Source organism: Hippocampus zosterae, chromosome 2 (assembly GCF_025434085.1).
Source record: "Hippocampus zosterae strain Florida chromosome 2, ASM2543408v3, whole genome shotgun sequence".
In the NCBI taxonomy this organism is placed as follows: domain Eukaryota; kingdom Metazoa; phylum Chordata; class Actinopteri; order Syngnathiformes; family Syngnathidae; genus Hippocampus; species Hippocampus zosterae.
Window position 1 is genome coordinate 29,961,395 of NC_067452.1, and position 20,409 is coordinate 29,981,803.

General features: G+C 40.4%; 1 protein-coding gene and 1 long non-coding RNA gene across 4 annotated transcripts in view; one reads left to right on the forward strand and one right to left on the reverse strand.

Annotated features, from left to right (window-relative positions):
* The window catches only part of LOC127596759 (uncharacterized), a 202,889-nt gene that overhangs the window by 100,925 nt on the left and 81,555 nt on the right, over nt 1-20,409 (forward strand). The gene's annotated exons all lie outside the window — the stretch shown is intronic.
* sdcbp2 (syndecan binding protein (syntenin) 2) lies at nt 7,354-20,369 on the reverse strand. 3 transcript variants are annotated; one of them, XM_052059539.1, is made up of 9 exons: nt 20,202-20,369; nt 15,905-15,960; nt 14,639-14,744; nt 12,263-12,363; nt 11,346-11,510; nt 10,853-11,028; nt 10,249-10,420; nt 9,499-9,590; nt 7,354-9,164 (listed from the first exon to the last, which is right to left on the reverse strand). In XM_052059539.1, the coding sequence occupies exons 2-9, from the start codon at nt 15,953-15,955 to the stop codon at nt 9,110-9,112; spliced, it is 918 nt and encodes a 305-aa protein (XP_051915499.1). In that variant the 5' UTR covers nt 15,956-15,960; nt 20,202-20,369; the 3' UTR covers nt 7,354-9,109. The 3 variants fall into 3 exon arrangements, with proteins under 3 accessions (XP_051915499.1, XP_051915500.1, XP_051915501.1); XM_052059540.1 differs by having other exon boundaries at nt 15,905-15,956; nt 20,202-20,365; XM_052059541.1 differs by lacking the exon at nt 20,202-20,369 and having other exon boundaries at nt 14,639-14,718; nt 15,882-15,963.

Consider the following 20,409-nt stretch of genomic DNA (forward strand, 5'->3'; position numbering starts at 1 on the left):
TGAGTTGTGTATATACTGTACGTTTTAAAAAGAACCAACACGACAGCTCGTTTGTTTTCTGTCGTTTTGCTCCGCTGCAGAAACTGCCGTGTGAACGCAAGTGGGGCAGCCCCGAGACTGTACCGGGGCTGCCCCGCTCAGCGGCTTTGTACGTGTGAACGCTCCACACAATTTGCTGCGGTGCAAAATGTCCCGCAACAAACTATCTCGGTGCAGCACCGGAGCAAATGTGTGCCGTGTGAACGGCCATTAAGAGAGACAAATACAACATGCTGGATGATAGCTCACACACCTCTAAATTGGAATTCTAAACATCCTATCTCCTCCAATAGTGGCTGTTTTCATTTATTTGAAGCACTGCAACCAGTACTGGGCATTTATTATTTTAAGCTAGGCATTCATTTGTATGTAGACCTTTATTTATCACTTGATTGGTCAGCAGAGGATTGTTACCTCAGTTTTACCTGGGAATGGAATGTAAACTGTCTCACGTTGTTGCGTGTCTTTTATACTTGGTTCTTATCAACAATACAGGGCAGGTTCCTTGCTCACATTTAACTGTACAGCTAACTAGCTAGCATTAGCACCTAAAAGAAAGAGTCACGCCTGGCAGTAAATTGACAGCGTCAACTAGATTGGAGGCCATTACTTGAGGTTAAATGGTTCATAAATAGTATGGTCAGGTCCGGTGTCTATTTCAGTACACAGTTGGCCCTCAGTTTATGAACACTGGCACATTGAAGTAGCTTGTGCAGCGATCTAAGCATACGTTGTCACGTGGGACAAGAAAACAGGACTAGTGACGGCCATACAGGCTGTTTTTCATACAGTTGCTTGTGTTTATTGTTTGGAAGCTTCTTCCATATCAATATTTGGTCAATAGGAATGGCACGCCACTTGTAAACTGAGGACCCCCCCCCCCCCCCCCCCTCATATGTGTCTTTCTTTGCTGCTGTTACTGCTGCTGGTTAGCACCCTCAAACTTCAAGTATCCAGTTTTCTACATGTCCAGATAACAAGAAGACATTTGTGTCTGTGGATCAAAGTTTAGTGTCACTAAATTAAGCCTTCCAACCCAAATGCTTTCATCTGTGCATCCATTTTCGATAGCGCCTCTGTGCATGAGAGTCACGGGTAAGCTGGAGTCTACCCAAGCTGACTTTGCGCGATTGGACGGGGAGCATCCTGAAGTGGTTGCAGATTAGTGACAGTGCCCAAATACTTACATTCTAAACCAAATTTGCACTTTCACTCTTCAAGCCTTTCACTGTACAACAAGCCGAGTGGAGATAATAGCTAGCTGGAAGATCACTCACCGGCTCAATTTGTCTCCTATGAAACACTGCTGTACAGTTTTTAACTCCTGTTGTCTTGTTCAATTGTCACTCTGGACCATATATCCCCTCTCGTCAGTCATTCAAGGGCAATTGTTTTCTGCTATGCATCTTACTAACCATAGAATAAAAGTAAACAATGCACTTCTGTACAGCGTACCCTCGGAGGTGGAACACATTCCATTTGTTCACAATTGAAACTGTCTGTGCAACATGAAGTTTCATCACTCGTGTGAAGAGTAAAACTTACAATAAATACTAAAACAATCAAATGTGGATGTAACAAACCTTACCTGAGTTCATTTATTACCGCAAACGTCATCATTACCATTTTCATTCTTGACTAGCAGTCCTGATGCCCTTCTCAAAGTTTAAACAGTACACACAAAAACGACTTGCAAAATACATACTAGGAGGTGAGCTCGTCCAATTGCCTCTGTCTTGGCATTTTAACCCTTAGGTCCTTCGAAACAAAAAAACCCTAAGTTACGCGTTTTACAATTTTGGAAATGATGTATGTTGTGTTATACAAACATTCTTTTTTTTTTTCAAACACTCAAAATGTTCAGAGGCATCTGTGCTATTCATACATATATAGTTTTTATTAGTTCTTTGGGACTTTTTATTATTTATTTTTTGCAAAAGGAAAGAAAAAAGAAAAAATTGTGTCTGGAGGTCCCAACCAAGCCCTACTAACAATCCCGACCGGACGTGTTCATGTAAAATGCATTGGTTTGAAGCATCCTGCAAAAAGGCAAACTCATTTGCGATCCTCTGGCGCCACCTAAAAGTTGCACAATTGGAATGACCTCAACCCAACAATGTGGCATGCATACGTCTGTGCAAGCGAAAACAAAGCGATTGACGTAAAAATCGCGTGAAATGCATGTTTACACATTAGGTTTATGATGCATTCAAAAATATGAATTATAATGGGTCTCTATGGTGCAAAATATGTAAATTGTGAAGATTACGGAATCAAAACCTTTTTTATTATTGCTGCAATGCCTGAGAATTATCAGCCGGTGGTGTCATGAAATTTCGGCCATTTTACAACCCCCTCATACGTTTCAGCTCTCTCGTGTTTTTCCGAATGCCTTTGCCTTTGATTCAAAAACATAATTTTGCATTTATCGCAAACGGTGGACTACGAGGGTTAAAGTCAAATTCCGAGTTGTTGAACTACCAAACTGTTTGCATTCCGAAGGTTGCTGAAGCAGAACTTTGGAAAGCAAGTTAGAAGGTTTTACTTGTGATTTGTTTTGCTCTTGTGAATGTGTTTAATTTTTGACAATGTAAATATGTAAAAAGGGATAGGGGGAAAAACTAAAAAGCCAAACAGAACAGTCTTGGACCTAGTGAAATGTAATTTGGAGACAGAATAAGCAACACGAGTTTCTTTCCCTTTTGATTTGCACTATTATTCACTTTATGAATTGCAAGCAATTACTTGAATTACCTGTACTGCGGCTGTGCGATGTGTATATGCAGTGGAACTGATTGTTATGTGTATTTAAATGTAGAACCTTCTCTCATACATCGTTTGTGTGATCATTTTAGCCTTTCACAAATCAACGTGCAAGTGAGTGAAACGTAGACTACATGAATAAAAGCATTGAGGCACATCTTTTCAGTAATCTGCCAAATCACCATCAGTTTGGACAATTAGATGTGTTCCAACTTTGTGGGAACAGTATGGGGGAACGGCCATTTCTCCCCTTAGTGCGCAAAGGAGGAGCGTGACATAGAAGAGCTATGTAATCAATCGGTGAACAAAAATCCTACAGACAAAATATCGACGAAAGTCTTCAGAGTCAAGCAGTTCTGGCTGCAATGAGAGAAACAACTTCCCAGTTGTCATTGCTCATCACGACTTGTAACATATTTTCCGCACTGTAAGGCGCTTCAGAGAATGAGGTGCACCTTCAATAAATGGCCTATTTTAAAACTGTTTTCATATATAGGGCACACCGCTACAATAGTGGCTGCGGTTGCATTATACATCCACTGGATGGAGCTATGATAAAGGAAATACAATAAAATCCATTTTATTTATATTGAGCTTTCACAACCGCTGCAGGTGCAACAAACCGCGTGAAAGAACATTTAAAATACTACGTCCAAAAAATCTGAATATTGATCCATATAAAAGGTGCATCGGATGATAAGGTGCACTGTCGGCTTTTGAGAAAATTGAATGCTTTTAGGTGCGCCTTATAGTGCGGAAAATACGGTAAATGGAATGGCCATGTGTCCTTGTAGTTTTGGTTATGCAGTTTACATTTTGGGATGCTAACGTGTACGGCAACGGTGGAAAAGGAGCAGTGACTATGAAACATTGTGATATGCATCGGGGACAATCATGAACATCTGGCATCTCAATGCCATGGGCTTTGTGCAAGACATCAATGAATGAACACTTAAATGCGCTGGACGGGTGGAAGTGGTCATTAAATGCCATCAACCTGTCATTTCATATTAAATGTATCCATTCTTAAAATGAAGTAAAAGTCCCATCATCCGTTACAGGAGACATATTACTCACGGCAATTAAAAACAATTCCCAAATGTACTTTAAGATGCATGTGACATCAAAATAAACCAAGAATTAAAAATCACAGGATACTTAACTTTCGAGCTCAACTGCAGCTACAACTGTACAAAGAATATGCCGACAATGCAAAATTTTCCCATTCCAAAGTGTATACTGTTGAGATTAAAAATAACAAATAAAAATATCGTGACGTGTCCCTAAATGTGTTTTTGATGCTGATTTTAAAATGTATTTGCTTTTTTTCTAGCACATCATGTTTTTGAGATACAGTACTTAAATTGTTTTGTTTTTAAGTTTGTGCTATAAAACCTTGCATGATACCGATTACGGTACATAAAGTACAATGCATTTTTATTTATAGATTTGACATTTCCAAAATCTCCTTCTCTTGTTGAACCCTTCATTCATAAACACTGCTGAATATCTTACTCTAGTTATACATTATATGTTATGATCATTATTGTTATTACGAAAACCTGATGTGCTAGAGCAGGGGTGCCCAACCTTTTTTGACCAAAGATTTACTTTTCGATCATCCAACCTCCCGCGATCATCCCGTTACCGCACACGTCCGCATACGCACACACTTACACACGCATGCCCGGATGAGCAACAGCCACGATGGCCCCGAAAATAAACCAAACTAAATCACTGCCTACCTTAGTAGAGACTTGATGTGGAGACATGGGTCACACTTTGGCAGCGTGTTAACGATCGTAGCTCACATGTACCATTTTAAAATGCTTCTCCCGGCACTCCAGATTCTTTGATCGACGTACTGTGCACCCCTGACCCAGGACCTGACTTTGACACCTATGCGCTAGAGGATAACGAGGGTGGATTCAGAATCAGCGCAAATAATTAATCTAGAAGCGTTTACTTGCATCTCTGATTGAAAAATGTAGTAAAAATATGAGTTATGAGCTCTTATGGTGGTTGTGACTCAAATCATTTCACAACAAGCAGCAGTCACACGAAAACCATAATACAAAGAGACTTTACGTGTTGCGTATAAAACAACTGTGTGCTGCATTTTAGCATTATAATAAATAATACATTACAACATAATGGCACTTAACAAATACGTCTAAACTTCTATGTCGATGTAATGCCCAACATACCACTTAACACTCTTCATTGGCAGGCAAGTGTAAAAAGAAGCCGAACTGCAATAGTTATGGAAAGAAAGTCACAATTAAAGCCTTTGTGTAGATTGCAGCACACTTGCTTTTAATAATAGAGCAACAATGCTGAGAGTCTTATTTTATTAACGTCCGCCCCTCATATATATATACGTATATGTATACACACACACACACACACACACACACAAACATTTATACATACATGCACTAAAACCACTCGGTGGTGTGGGTTTTGGAGTTGAAAGATGTTGCAAAAATAAAAAAATAAAGATTTTAATAGCCATAGAATCAGAATGAATGTCATTGTGTCGGTTCGTCACGTCTTTTCTTCTGCCGTGAAGCAGATGCTTACGTCTGTTATGGCGCCCTCTGAAGTACGGCAAGGAAATACCACTCCTACTTGTACGGTATACTGTACTTCAGCGGACACTAACATAATTGGTATCCCCCTTTTTTTTATGTACTTAAAACTTTGAGGTCCATGCAGTGGTATTGTCTGTTAAACAAAAAATATTACAATTGAATATTGATGATCCAACTTCTATTCAAATCAATTTTGTTGTATGTTGACTTCTACTTTGCAAGTGATAATGTGCCTCATACAGACTTAAAAAATTGAAAACATCTATAATCATCCAATTGCTTTAAGATGTGATGTTCAAGTATGGGGGAGTTAGTTTCATTTTGCCATATAATGCTTTTTGAAATCAAGCTCTTCTTTGAAATTGATCTTTTTCCCCAAAGTTTAAAATTGTATTTTTTTTAATCGACTTTTTTCATATTCACCATGTGCTATTTCCTGTCGCACTATCCTCACACGTCAGCGTGGCCGTTTGCTCTTTTTTGTCCCACAATGCATCTGGCCTTGCTCAAGTGCCATTCGCCACGGTATAACATATACCACCTATGATATGAATATCATCTCTTGGGAAGACAGATTAAAGCAGGGTGCTATTATTGATATAAATGTGTACTGTCATTTTAGGTTTTTTTGTTTTTTTTAATCCGACGCTGTGCTTATTTATGTGTGTACCCGTATGAATGTACTGTCGTACTTTTCACATCATACCACAGAGGACATCCAATGGCCTTGCATCGGGACACCAATGCTGTATATATTGGAAACATATATAACGTTAGAATATTTGAATTGCAATAGTGCGTACAGTCAAACAAACAAAATGGGTTGGCAACACTCACGATGAAGACCAAAAGCTCCAAGATATTAAAACAGCATGGAGGAAATTGTTGTCTCCCTGTGTGAGCGTGATCCTTTTCATTCTGTGGATGGGGTGGGGATACGGATGCTGGTGCAAATCATCAACCGGAAGAAGCCAAAAAAATAATAAATAAATCAGCAAATGTGGACTAGTTGGAGAGGATTTGACGATGTACCATCCAACAGTGATATTCCCTGCGTTGTCCTTGAGCAAGATATCATTACCTTAAATCGTTCTCCGGGCACCAAGTTGTCCCCTTGCTCTCGTGTGTGTTGTTCCCTTCTGCGGTGGGTTGAAATGCAGAGGATAAATTTCATGAACATGCATGTGTTCATGACGGTAAAGCTGCTTATTCTTTTCTTCATTTACTTGACTAGATCCTCCGTGAATACATTGTTGCCTGGCACAAACCTCTCCTCTGATGTCATTCCTTCACTCACTCAGAAATATTTGATTCGTCTTATATAACCGACCTTGAAAATATGCGACAGACTTTGCATCTCAAATGTATGCATCTTTTGTAGAACCATGATTATTTTTGTTAAATTACCTCGAAAAGAAATACAACTGTACAGCACCTGTAATAGACAACTTTTCTTGAAAATACATTTGGAAAAGCTGCTACTTTTTTCCTCAAAAATATACGAATTTATCCCCGAAAATTACAACGACATGATCATACCTGATCAACGACATGTTGAAAATAGAACTTTTTAGCTCAAAACTGTTTGCCCAAAAATGTCAGATTGTTTCCGAGAAAATATACAACTTTATTCGGATAATATTTTAACTTAAACCTTGTCTTTTGTCATTATATTTCCCCTATCTTACCACTACGTTTCCTTGGTATTCTGCAGCATAAGTAAGTACGGGAGGATTTGCGCCATCAAGATTCAGCATTGTACTGACAGAAATGTCACAAAATCATCAACTGTAAGAGAGGTGAACTTCAAACAAGAAAAAAAAGGATACAAAGATGACAAATGGTACAGGTTGTCCGTTCAAGACTGTTGGGGATAAAAGTGGAGTTGAAGATATTCTCAGCAGGCCAGGGCTCCATTATGGTACTCTTAACACTAACAACAGCTACTGAGAGAATGTGAACAGAAAGACTGTTTATTTGTTACACAATAGCATTATCTTGGTTACATTCATATAAACTTTTCTTTTAACAGAATGTGGAGGATTTCTATCATATTGCATACCCAGAAAATCAGAAAGAATACATGCGCCCAAAAAGGAGCAACTTGAAGTAAAAAAAGAAAGGAAATGAAAAAAGAAAAAAAAACGCTGCCCCGGTTTTGTTGTGCTCATCTTTTGGAAAAAGTACAGCAGGGGAAGGGAAGGGAGGCAAGAGGGTAGCTGTACCCTTCTAATTAAAAAGGTAAATTTTCAGCATCTAATATGAGCAGCTTCTTGTAGGGAACATTTTACAGGTTCGTTTTGTTGACAAGAGGCACGACACGCACAATAATTTCAACCACGACAACAAAACAGCTTTTGAAATTGAAACAGGAAAGATAATATTTAAAAAAAAAAAAGTTGGTGGAAAGTGCACTTAGTGGGTCCACCCAGCACATACCCGACCCCACCCCTTGAAATGATCATAAGGAGCAAATGAAACTATTGTGATGGCCAACCCCACAATGCGCTATGATCCAGCCTACAACGTGCGGATTTGGACATGGAACGTCAACAATTTTGCTGGCACAGCTAACGCTAATACGGGGGAGGCTGCAGCCATTATCATTTGACTTCTTTGCTCATCCAAGCAGCATAAAAATAAGCTCTCATCCCATTGGCTGTGATTCCACGGACAACTGAGAAGAGTCGAATTGGAGCTGGGGCCCATGGTGTCATTAGAATAATACACGAGCGGCACAAAATGCCACCGAAATCGAAACGCACCATGTTGAAGACTCGGTTTTACACAATTGGGAACATTGCTAAAGCATTCGGAGATTAATTTGTAGGTATCTGTATTATTAGTAATTGTAGATATCAATGGGAACTCGTCTAAATGCATATTCCTATTATTCTCTCTGAAGTAATTTGGTAAATTAAAAAAAAAAGTTTGTTATTGTCAGATCTACAAAGCGGTAGCTTTCCAGCAGAACTACAATGGGTTTTACGAAGAAGACTTTTTGTTGTTGTTGACTTTACACCGGGTTTTCAAGTGGGATAGTTCAAATTTCCAAGCTGCTGTAGAATGCAGCATAAACCTGTTTATTGCTTGCTCACAATGTGATCTTTTTTCGTTGTTAGGAGATTGAATCTCATTCCCAAAATCTGGTTTGTATTCATTTATTGTCCATGCAATCACAGTCAGTGGCAACACTATCCCCCCTCCCCACACACACACAGATAAAATGACAAACCCTTAAAATTAACACGCTAAAATCCGCGAGCTCTACTGACCAAAGAAGAACGCCTAAGCTTTGGACAATTCTAAGTGAGCACAGATCCCGAGTGCGCACAGTCGGTGGGGCTCAGGTGGCTGACCGTTACAGCATCTTGGACGACATGGTGAATGAAATGAACGATCGTCTCCATCGCGCGGAGGAAGCTCTGGACTTGCAAATTTGCATGGTTTGAAATTTTAAAAAAAACCTCTCGGAACTACAAAAATAAAACGCGTCGCCATTTGGACTACATGGACAACATTTAAAAAATTACAAAAAATGGAACTACGTGTTTCAGCGGAGGAGGAGATTTGTAAACATAAAATTACTGAATGATATAACAAAGGCATTGTTGATAGTTTATGTTGATAAATGAAGGCGTTGATGATACAGGAGGCAGAAAGTGACAGACGAAGGAGAAGAGAGAGAGATCTTGGTGACCCGTTCCTGACCGTCACACCTCTGGGATGGAGTGATCCATGGCCGACTTCAGCAGGCTGGTGGACATCCTGGTGGACAAAAAGAACAACACGGCTCATGAGTTGGGAAGGTGTGAAAACCTTCTAATGGAACTTTCGGACATCGTTGCCTTGAGTGTGCTTTGCATTTAATTTTTTGATTACACAGCATCTTTTTGGCATGATTAAAAATGGGGTTTCTCAGAAACTCATTTGAAAAATGGCGAGAACAATCAAAGTTAAAAATGTATGCCTGCAGCATAAAATATGCATGACTACATGAAAAAAAAACAACAACAAAAAACACTCAAGCGATGGATCAGAGATTTGAGCTTTTTGGGCCTTGAGAGTAATCATGCAGCAGCATTCTGAATTGCCTTCTTACCTCTTAATCATGTGTTCGTAGATGAACTTGGGCATGATGGTGATGGTCATGGCGGTTGGGGATGTGTTCAAAATATCCTTAATCTGGGAATCCTGGAAATACAACACATACGGTAGGTCCCACAATTAAAAATACGCATCCGCCCTTTGTCCCGATTTTTAGCACTTGTTCTGTTCTGGGTCACTGGTGAACTGAGGGCTATCCGGGCTGACTTCGGGTGAACTAGTAACTAATTAACAATCAATCAGATGACATGTGGGCAAACATTGGGTCATACGACCAGTGTTTGTGTGGCCTGTCATGGCAGCAACCCCTGAACACCTTGGTGGACAATTAAAGAATGTTGTCAAGCTGAAGGAGTCCGATTAGACCTTTTTTGGCCTATGGGAGTGTGAAGGCAACTGATGGGTAACGGCTGGCCGAGTAAAACGCAGCAGTGGCATTCACCGAGGCAAAAACTCGAGCATGGGAAGAGTTCGGTGTGGCTGTGTTAAATGAAATTTTGGTCCACCATCCAGCATCTCAGAAGTGGGAATACAGTGAGTCATTAACACTGCGCACAGTTGATAGTTTTACACCTTCCAAGGGATTTTAAAAAAAAGAGTACACAGGCACGTATACCACATTATCCAAACCATATGGTAAAGTTGCTGAATGTAAAGCATTACAGGGTATGTTCCATGTTATTAGTGGTGAACGCTTTCAGACAAATAAAATGGAGGGCCTGGTGAATGGAATTGTGCGACCCACCTTGAGTCCAATCACATTCTGTCCATTGATCTCACAGATGTAATGGTCAGTCAGCAGGCCATTGCGGGCTGCAGAGCCATCCTTGACCAACGATGTGATTTTACCAGATTTGTAGATGAAGCCCACGTGGCCCGAGCTGTCTTTGTGCATGGTGACAGTGCGTTGAAATGGCCTAGTGAGACAGACGTGAGTTTTTAACAAGCCAGCAGAGGGAGCCAAAGTACATTTAAGATAAGATATGAAACCCACTATCAGTCTCACAGGGGAGAAATTCCCAATTTACAGCAGCAAAGTTATGAAAGGAAGAAATAGAAGAACAAAATAGAGGAGCTGCTGTAAAGAAAAAGAAAAATAAGACTCGGACTTTAACGGTTCCCGAAAACTTGCAAGAATTTTTTTTTTTTAATTCTCAGCACTGCACCACATGATGTCATTTTTTTGGTGCACAGTTACTCATATTACAAAAGTGTTGTGTTCAAATTCGAAGTCATATCTGTTTTTGTAATGTCAACAAGTACATAAAAAGAACAGACTTAACAAAAAAAAAATCCACATTGGGCATTGCTCTACTACAGCGTGAATGTAGCCAAAGAGATGATCTCACCTGTCACGGACAATAAGCTCAATGCGGGTCTCTGCTGCAGCTTTCAGAACCTTGTGGGCCTTATCAACACTCCACCCCGCACAGTTCTGGCCATTAATCTGAAGAACCTGGTCCCCAAAGCGCAGCCCAGCCAAAGCGGCCGGGGAGTTGGCCTGCACCAGCTGGATAAACACTCCCTAAAATGCAGAGACAGCAGTACAAATACAAATAAGCCCAAGGCAACGAGAGAATGGATGCTGAGATGGCTGAGACCGCAAGGGACAGAAGAACAAGCATCTTGCGTGAACTACTATTTGGAATGCAAATAAATGTTCCTGAAATTGTGGCCTCATACAAATTAAGGACTCCTTCCTTTCTCTAACAAAGACTGGTCAATCGATGCAGTTGAGGAAATAAACAACCCTGGCCACAAAGTAGAAATAACACAAATATGTGTAATCAAAAGCAACATGATTTCCAATGGCCATCAAAACATTGATCAATGCTGACTCACGTTGTCAATTGCCCTGAGGCGGAGTCCGACCTTACTGTCCTGGTCCTTGCAGAGAATAATTTCCCGCAGCCCCTGGCGAACCTCAGCTCTCCTGATGCCGACATCCGTCCCCGTCACTGGACACACCATCCCCCCGACACCTGAGTAGGAGGGCACCGCCACCTGCTGGAGGGGTTTGGGGAGGAAAAAGAGATTGAAATCAAGTAGGTGGCAGGTGAAGAGGGCTTAGAGTTGTTGTTTTTTTGTTGTTGTTGCTTGTTTTGTTTTTTTTGGGAAACACTAAACTTCCGCATACAGGGTTGTTTTTTTTTTTCTCGTTTAGTTTTTTATAAAAAACTAAACTTCTGCATACAGGGTTGGGAGATTATAAAAGAAAATTCATAATTTGAATGACGCTGAAGCCACAATTATTCATCAATTCCAAAACCTATTCAACTACCCAAGTCAATAATGTCAGCCTAGTACTTTGCTGGGAAACACTTGACGCATGCGCATTGTTTGACCTCCAGAAAGAAAAGAACTTAGCATCATATATCGGTTTGAAATGTAACATATTGTGCAAGTAACGTCACTCAGCCGGACATCGTAAATGCAGTGAATGTTCTCTTTGAGTGAGTCGTTCTATAAATACTACTTTGTTGTTTTAACTGTCATGTACTCACACATGCCCCAGAGGAATACTTAACACCCACGAGCTTGTCTGCCAGTTTCATGGACAACTGTGTTTAGCGCTCATGTTGCAACTTCCACGCAGTGCTTTTCAAAATGTCAAATACACAAACATTTGACCCGTTTTGTTTCAGGCTGCATGAAGAATGTTGACATGAAAACAACCTGCCATAAGGGCAAACTCCTTGTTGAGTAAAGAATGGACTTAATTGGAGTTTGGAGAGCGACAAAACATGCCTCGCGCTTACATTGTTGGCTGCGGGCAACAAGGCCAAGTTCCTCTGCACTTCATCGCTGTTGAGGATCAGGCCCATGTACTCTCCCAGCTCCTCCAGGTTTGGGTATAAGCCTGTAAAGGGGCGAACAAATATATGCAGTATGGTTAAATGTTTGAAAAGAACACCATTGCAACTGTGTCTCACTAAAAATCACAAAGGTCGTTTTGTCAGACATCAATGTGAAAGCTTTGATTTTCCTGATTGGGGCACATTAGCACCTCGATTCCTAATTGCTAGATTTTATCCTTCAACGACACCGGCCTTAATCAAAAAGCATTGCAAATTCATTTCAAATTCCTAATAGATTTCCGTGAAAACTGCCACAAAATTACTTTATGGACTACAATGTTCGAGAACTTTTGTCCCACTTTGCAGCCATTCTCAACTGTGTCACACATCACTATGGACCTTCACAGTCAGGGTTTGCTTGAAGTAAATCGTTCATGGCATGTTATTTCATTCGGTCAGTGGGTGGACCAGGTTCATTGCAGCACTTATAAGGAGGGACAAGTTAGATGCAGGTCAATTGTGTTTGTGTCACTTGAAGCACAGTAACAGGAAAGATACTGGCCAAATCGAAGAATGGAACTACTAAAAAAAAAAAAAAATCACAATGATTCAGCCTGAACTCCTCCACTGGCCTAAAATAAAGCTCGCCATATGTGCTTGCTCTTGCAATGTCATAATCAGGTGTGCATATAAAAATGTTGGTGTGGTTCTCAAGTGAGCACCAGAAGTTAATGGTGCTCATTTTTTTTGATTCACGGCATACCTAAGCAAAGTAGGGCCTGCGGGCCCCATCCGGACCATTGACAGTTTCTGACCAGCCCCGCAGCATTTATGCAGTCAAAAGCAAACGTCAATTATGTGCTGTTTTTATTTTTTATGTGCATGCGTGTCAGCAAACGCAAGCAGCGACTTGGCTTTGGTGTTGCCAACTTAGGGATATTGTCGCCATATTTAATGGATTTTTTGCCACCACTCTAGCAACTATGTTCAGCGCCAAAGCCAATTGTGGTACTAACGTTAGCAACAGTGTTATTTCCTGCTCTATCAAAGGAAGCGCGGAACTTGCCCTGGGATTGTTTTGTGGGTCCAAAGAGCAGCTAAAAGTGGTTTGTTAGACTCAGAATTCAAGTTCCTGTGAGGACACTGTAAAAACATGTCGACTGTAGACATAATTTTGGTGAAAGTGGATTAAATCATGATTTAATGTTAATATGTGTAGATATGTAAATTTAATTAATGTGACAATTTTTTTTAATTTGCAATTGTGACAGCACGTACCATATACGTCTCTTGTGTTGCATATGCTCGTCTGCAGTTGTCAATTAGGCCAGCTACCACAACCGTTTTCAATATAGCGCATTATAGACTAACTTCAAAAGGAGCACCTAACAAGTAATACCACATAAATCAATGCCTTGTTACGCTCATTTTGAAGTTGGCCCTCGTAGCAAACATTGAGGGTGGCTCAACTTCCCGTTTTTCGACTGGGTGCTGGCTTGACCACAGTCCCGTTGGCGGCTGAGCCAATGCGCACTGACGCATTCAAATCTGGCATGGATATGAATAGTCACAACGCATGCGCACCTGCGCACCACTGGTCATCATCCAGGTTGTTGTGCTCTTGTATAAAAGCGGAGTTGCTACTTTCCTGTCATTCTCTTCTATAATTTTGAATATATCCTTGTTCGGATACACAAGTCATGCTAGTTGATGAGAATACATCGACTGTACTCTTTGATATTCGCATGTCTGACCATGATTGATATCAGTCTGAATGTGTCGCTTTCGCTTCCTGTTTGGATTCCTCTTCCACATGGGGAAAACCAGTCCCGCCTGAACAACCTCCAACTCCCTCCTACACCCTCAGCAAGCCCCTTCATCTATCCCTTCTTTTGAATCCTTCCTTTTCTTTATTCAATCGTGCGCCATTCCAGCAAGGCAAAACAGTCCGGGCCCATCTCCATGGGGACGCCAGCTAGCGGCGGTGAAAAACAAAAGACCCAATGCCCACAGGACTCAAGGGAATGAGTGGAACAAATGAAAGCGCAAATCATAGAACTTACTTCATGATCGTATATCATCACTGAACACATTCAGAGAACTGCTGAACTTTGTATGAACCGTCAATAATGATTTCATTTTTTTATGTACTCAATAAAAAACAATAATAAAAGGGAAAACATGATTAACAAAAATGAAATAAAAGATTGTAGCCCAGCAGCTAATATTTCAAGCTCAGAGTTTTTGTCCAGGGAATTTTGTGATTGACTCTAATCGCATGAGTTCAATTTGGAGGTTGCGCTGTATCCTCAAGTTGAAAGAAAAGATCAAACTTACAGGATGAAGGCATCCCAGCAGTGGCAGGCTGTTGCTGGTCACCTCCCTCGGTGATGGCTGGCATGGCAGCAGTGTTGGTGGTGGTGTGGGCGAACTGTGCCTGGGCCTGAATGGTAATCAGAGAGAGCAGTCAGGTTATGGAATACTGCTAAGCTTTCATTTGATATTCTAGGTGTTCAATGACAACAGTTTGTGGATGGCACAAACACAGTCTGGAAGATGAATGAGCCAGCTGTTACACCGCGACACGCTGTCGGGGACAGTAAGGAAATTCAGAAACGATAAAAAATGTGTGAGTAATCACGATTAATTTTTTAGTTCATTTGAGTTAATGACAATTGCATTTTTAATTAGATTAAATATTGTAATCGTTTGACAGCTCTACTAACAATATATTTGAGAGCAAAAGCATTATTTTTGCCTCATTCAAATCTTAATATCTGAAGATTTAAATATGTCAACTAAAGTTCAATCACATTCGTAACTGAATGGCTTCTGGTTTTTGAAATGTAAACTACATCATAACTTCTCAGCTGCCGGTTATAAACTGACCGATCTTTGACCCACTTTACTATTTTTATTTTTCGTGGGAAGGGGTTCACTTTGGCCTGGAAAGTCACGTTCAGCATTAGCTTCAATTATATCTGGGGCCATCTAGCGTCCTGAATGGGTATAATGTTTAGACCCCGAATATAAGACGACCCCCACTTTTTTCAGTCTTATTTCAATGCAAAAAACATCGTCTTATATTCGGTCCAATACTGTAATTCACAAGCAACAAACACATTATACACAAATAAAACTGGTTTTCACTGGGTGTTTGGCTTCAGTGTTGCGACAGGTCTCCTCCCGTCGACACTATGTAGCTTAAGAGTTCACAGATGTTGCATTACGTTCAAAAGCCCAAATCATCACATGATTGTCATCAGAAAGTGAGACGACAGACTCTGCAATTATGAGTCAGTTAACGTCAATGTGCAGAGATATGGAGAGCGAGAGCAAAGATGTGTCAGACAGGAGGAACAATGTGAGGAGGTCTTAAAAAATAAAAACACAATACATTATTAAAAAGGCTCGAGTGTGTTTTATTGGGTTCAACCTCACGTCTCCGCCAGAAGATTCTCATTAGCATTGGGAGCAGCGAGCATGACATTGACCCATTTTCTGGAACCACGCCTCAATCACATTTGAGATTAAAAAAATGCTGTGTAACCATTTGGGTCAATTTCTACTCGGGTCCCAGAAATTTTAGGATGCGCAGCTTACCTTCATCACCTTGTCGACCTTTAGGTCCTCGAGGGATGGATACAGAGACATCCTGCCTGGGAAAACACAAGATGGGCGACACACGTTATGGTACAACAAAGGAGCAAGCAAGCAAGCCAAATGTGAATGTTTCAAGGCTCTTTGATGGTGAAAAGATAAGGGTAGGAATAAAGTAATGATATTGTGCCACTGCAACGCTATCTCTCAGAGTACAGCAGTAAACACAAACATCAAACAGATGCCAACAGTTACTGTCTTATGTCTAAATATGTAGAGTTGCAAACTAAATGGCAGGTAAGATTAGTAAATATCAGGATGTTCCTCCATGCCATTGTTTTCTTTAATACGAAACGTATTTCAACAACCAGTCGAAACATGTTTTTAATGATTGGCTGCGAAAGGCCATATTGGATAATGAGTGTAATGTTTTGAGCAAATGTGGGTGATTATTCAGGTTTTAAATGTTTACCGGCTTCACTTAACTCATTCGGTACCAGCCAATTCTGGACCAAGTCTGAAAAGACGTTTAAAAACGTCTTTGGGAGTGAATGAGTTAATGACTCTCCACATTTACTTTTACTTAGAAAGCAATTAAATGAGCATTGTATAATCACCTGCATTGGAAAAAAACATCATTCAACTGTATTGGATTATGGTTATATTACCCAAGTCAAAGTGCAGCATTACATAAATAGGTTGGTGATCTGTTGCTATAAATATGACGTTAGTCCAAGATACAGGAGCTTGTGTATCTTGAGGCAATTATTCCAGACAACACAATTTAGCATGAGCAAAGTGTCAGTGTACGAACATCGATGTGCTGCGCGTACACGTCAGAATGAAACCGCATGAGCTGTTAGGTCATCTCAAACCAGCTTCAACACTTGAACTTCACTTGAATGTTGAGTGTCTGCGCTTTGGTTACACGTTGTCTCGAAAGGAAAAAATAACACTCTCATTCTGTCAAAATGTCAGCCTATGGAGAATAAAATACGGACGGGACACCCACGCAACACAAAAAATAAAAAAATGAAAATTTTAAAAAGCACCGACATGAAAAGAGGAAATGAAAGTAAACAGTCAAATGTCTGACATTACATGCCAGTACAACAGGGCAGGCAGAGGCACGCTGTTCAGTCGCAAGCACGAAAAAACAAAACAGATGTTTAGTGTCAGGGAAAGAATGGTGGAATAGATGACACTCTGTCCACGTTTTCAAAATTCATCATCTTTTTTTTTCCCCCTCAAAGGGTTCCACAATCACTGCCACAAAAAACGAGCAGGAATATTTGCATGTTAAACGCGGATGTTAACTTATGTAAAAGCAGCAATGTTTACTCCCGACGAGAAGAAAAATAAATACATGAAAAGCCTGATCAGTCTTTTACTCCAACTGGTAATCTGAAAATATTTATTTCAACTCCATTAAAGTACTTTTAAAACCTGTGAAGGCCATTAGATTTGTTGGTGATTCGGACTCAACTAGCTTGTGGACTGAAAAACAACAATGACATCAGCAAAGGCCGACATGCATGCAGACTCGCATGACGGCAACTATTTCAGGCGGAGTAAAGCTCAGTGCAACAATGACAGAAATACGGTTGTTCGGAATATTTTACGGTCTCGACACCTGGACAGGATCATTACTATTTCCTAAATTAATTTGCAAACTACAACAAATAAAAAAGGCAGAACCGCTTTCTGCAAATAGATTTTTTGGATGAGATCTTTGCTTGGACTTTTGATTCTTCACCCCCAGTCTGTTTCTGACAAAAGGTAGCAAAAAAAAAAAACACAAAAAAAGGAAGCATTACCAATTCCTCACCATCAAAACATCACAATCACGAGATGTGACAAAATCATTTCTCCATAAAAGTGGCAAACCTAATAAATCACCAAAGCATGGAGTCCTTACATGAAGTGCATCATTTCGACCACAATCACAACAGTGTCTGCGATTTCAGGCACTCATTGCAACCGTTGACTTTTGTCCTCTTACACACTACAGCACTGTCTTGGCCGCGAGAGAGGCCCATTTGAAGACAACTCACTGTTTACTTTCCATGAGCTGTGTTATGCTTGCCCACTTGAAACCCACCTCCATTATTAGATAAGTGCACCATACGGGAAATGCATCGAGGAAATGCATTTTGCATTTTGGCTGCTTGTCTTTTATGATGACATAATGCATCAATAAACACTCCCTGTATGACCAGACAATAATTAGTAAGCTTCAAGATGACTACCAACCCTTGTGTTTGAAAATGGAAATGAAACAAACAACATAAAGCCACCATTATCCTGATTATAACCGTTATTAGCAGTATTAACAGCATTTTTTGTTGTTGTTGTCATTATATGGTATCATCTATATTTGTGTCTTTCAGAAGATGGCCGGTCAACTTGGAGGCCATGCGATATTCATCAAAACGTACTTTATGTCCATAAATAGTTTCAGGCTGCAACGGATGATAATCAATCCAATAGCGGAGAATACCAAGCTTCAGTTGAAGGATGCCTTTACTGTATTTGGAAAAAAAAATGGTAATGGTAGGTCTTAGGCACGCTGTCCTGTGATTGGTCATCACAGACTTGCAACTTCTGTGCGACAATCGGATTGGAATGTGAAACCGCCTGGCATTAAATTTCAATTTGCATTTTGAGGCAACGCTCCAACTACCATGCACGAGATTAGACATGTGTGTGTCTTGGTCAAAATACTGTGTGTGCGTGTGTTTTTACTTTGTTGAATTCCTTCGCAAGTTACACAACATCCTCGTGCTATAATGTCACCCCGAGGAGACCCATTTAAGGTGGGTTATTTATTTAAGTGCATGAATACCCAGCAATTAATTAATTACACTGCATCAATTTCAATAACGACCACAGGGGTATAAAAGTGAACTTTTATTTTTTTTACACCTGAGGTCAAGTTTGGCAAACTTTCAACAGTCCAATCTTGAGTATTTTATTGTTTTTTCCAGGAAATTATTAATAATCACAGACAAAAACTTATTAAAATATTCTGAGAGGACTTTTAACATTTTTTACACATAGCTGCATACATTATTCTCCCATCCCATTATTCTCAGAGATCAGAATGCACTACGAAGGTTGCCGCCGTTACTTTAACAGCAGATAGCCAACTTGCAAAGTTGTCATTTGTTTTCTTAGAGAGGCTTTGTGTTCCTTTAACCATTGCTGGCAGAGTTTGTGCAAGTGTTAATGCAGAAGTCGGGAACCTGCAGTCCATACCGTGCTGTGTATAAGGCCATACACAGCACGGTAGTCCTTTTGAAACTAAAATGCCCACAACATTTTTAACTCATCGTTGCACGATATTTGTTTTTAAATTGAGTCTCTATGGCACTCCGAAAACGTCATAGAATCTGAAACGGTCTCTGGTAGAAACGGCAATAAAAGCAAACATGGCTTCTCAACCTGCTTCATCTCGGAGACAATCTTTTTGGCCGCTACAGAAGTAAAACAGATTGGGTTGGGAGGGTGGGGGGGTTGAAACAACATTAAAACTGGCATTACTGTTCCACTATAAGAAAAAGGGTAAAAGAGGATTAACGTCGGTAAACCCAAACATAATGTGGGTTGTTACAAAACGGAGGCCTTCTGAGAGCTTTCCTGGGAAAACGGATGGGGGTGAGGGGCTGGAAATGGGCACGGAAGTTGTGACTGTAATTCTCAAAAACAACCCAACCCTGTTCAGACCGTCTCCTCACAGGGTCAGTCACGCTTATTTCACACTTTAACCGACATACACTTTATGTCAAGGACTTTGCAAACAAGAGGGGCCAGCATTCTTATGAGACAAGATGCGAAAGCCAAATAGGAAGTCTTTCGATTAAGATGAAATACTGCATACATGGCAACAATCGCGTTACGCTGACCAAATGACAATATACAATGGGGTTTATTAAGCATACATGTCAACAATCGCTTTACGACAACCGAATGACAATATACAATTAGGTTTATAAAGTCGTGGGTTGATGCGGAAGAAACGCTGTCCGGGTCATATGATAACAAGTTTCATCTTTTTGCTGCAAATTACCGAACAATTACCGACGGACGATTTTTGCACATTCGTTCGACGAAACACTTCGCAATTATGTTGTTATTTAGTAGGGGCAACTGCGTGTACGTTTAGCTAAAAAAAATCGCATGCCTTTCTTTGTCCCTAAATAATGACGCACACAGTAGCTAGCATTTACCGTTAGCCAAGAGAAGCCAGGCTGGATGTGAGGGAGCGCTTCTCATCACCTCCGTAAAACCACAGACTCACCTGTATTGTATCGACGATGTTGGAAGTCGGCTTGTTGTATAAAAATATAAAGGGTTTCAGACAGAGGCGTCGGCCAGACTGGAATTACAGTACGTCGCTGCTCAGGGTCTCACGAAGCTTCTTCGACGACTTGAAGGGGGATTCTGGAAAGTGACGTAAATTAAAAACCCCGCCCACAGTATGTGTCACATGACGTTTATGCATTTCG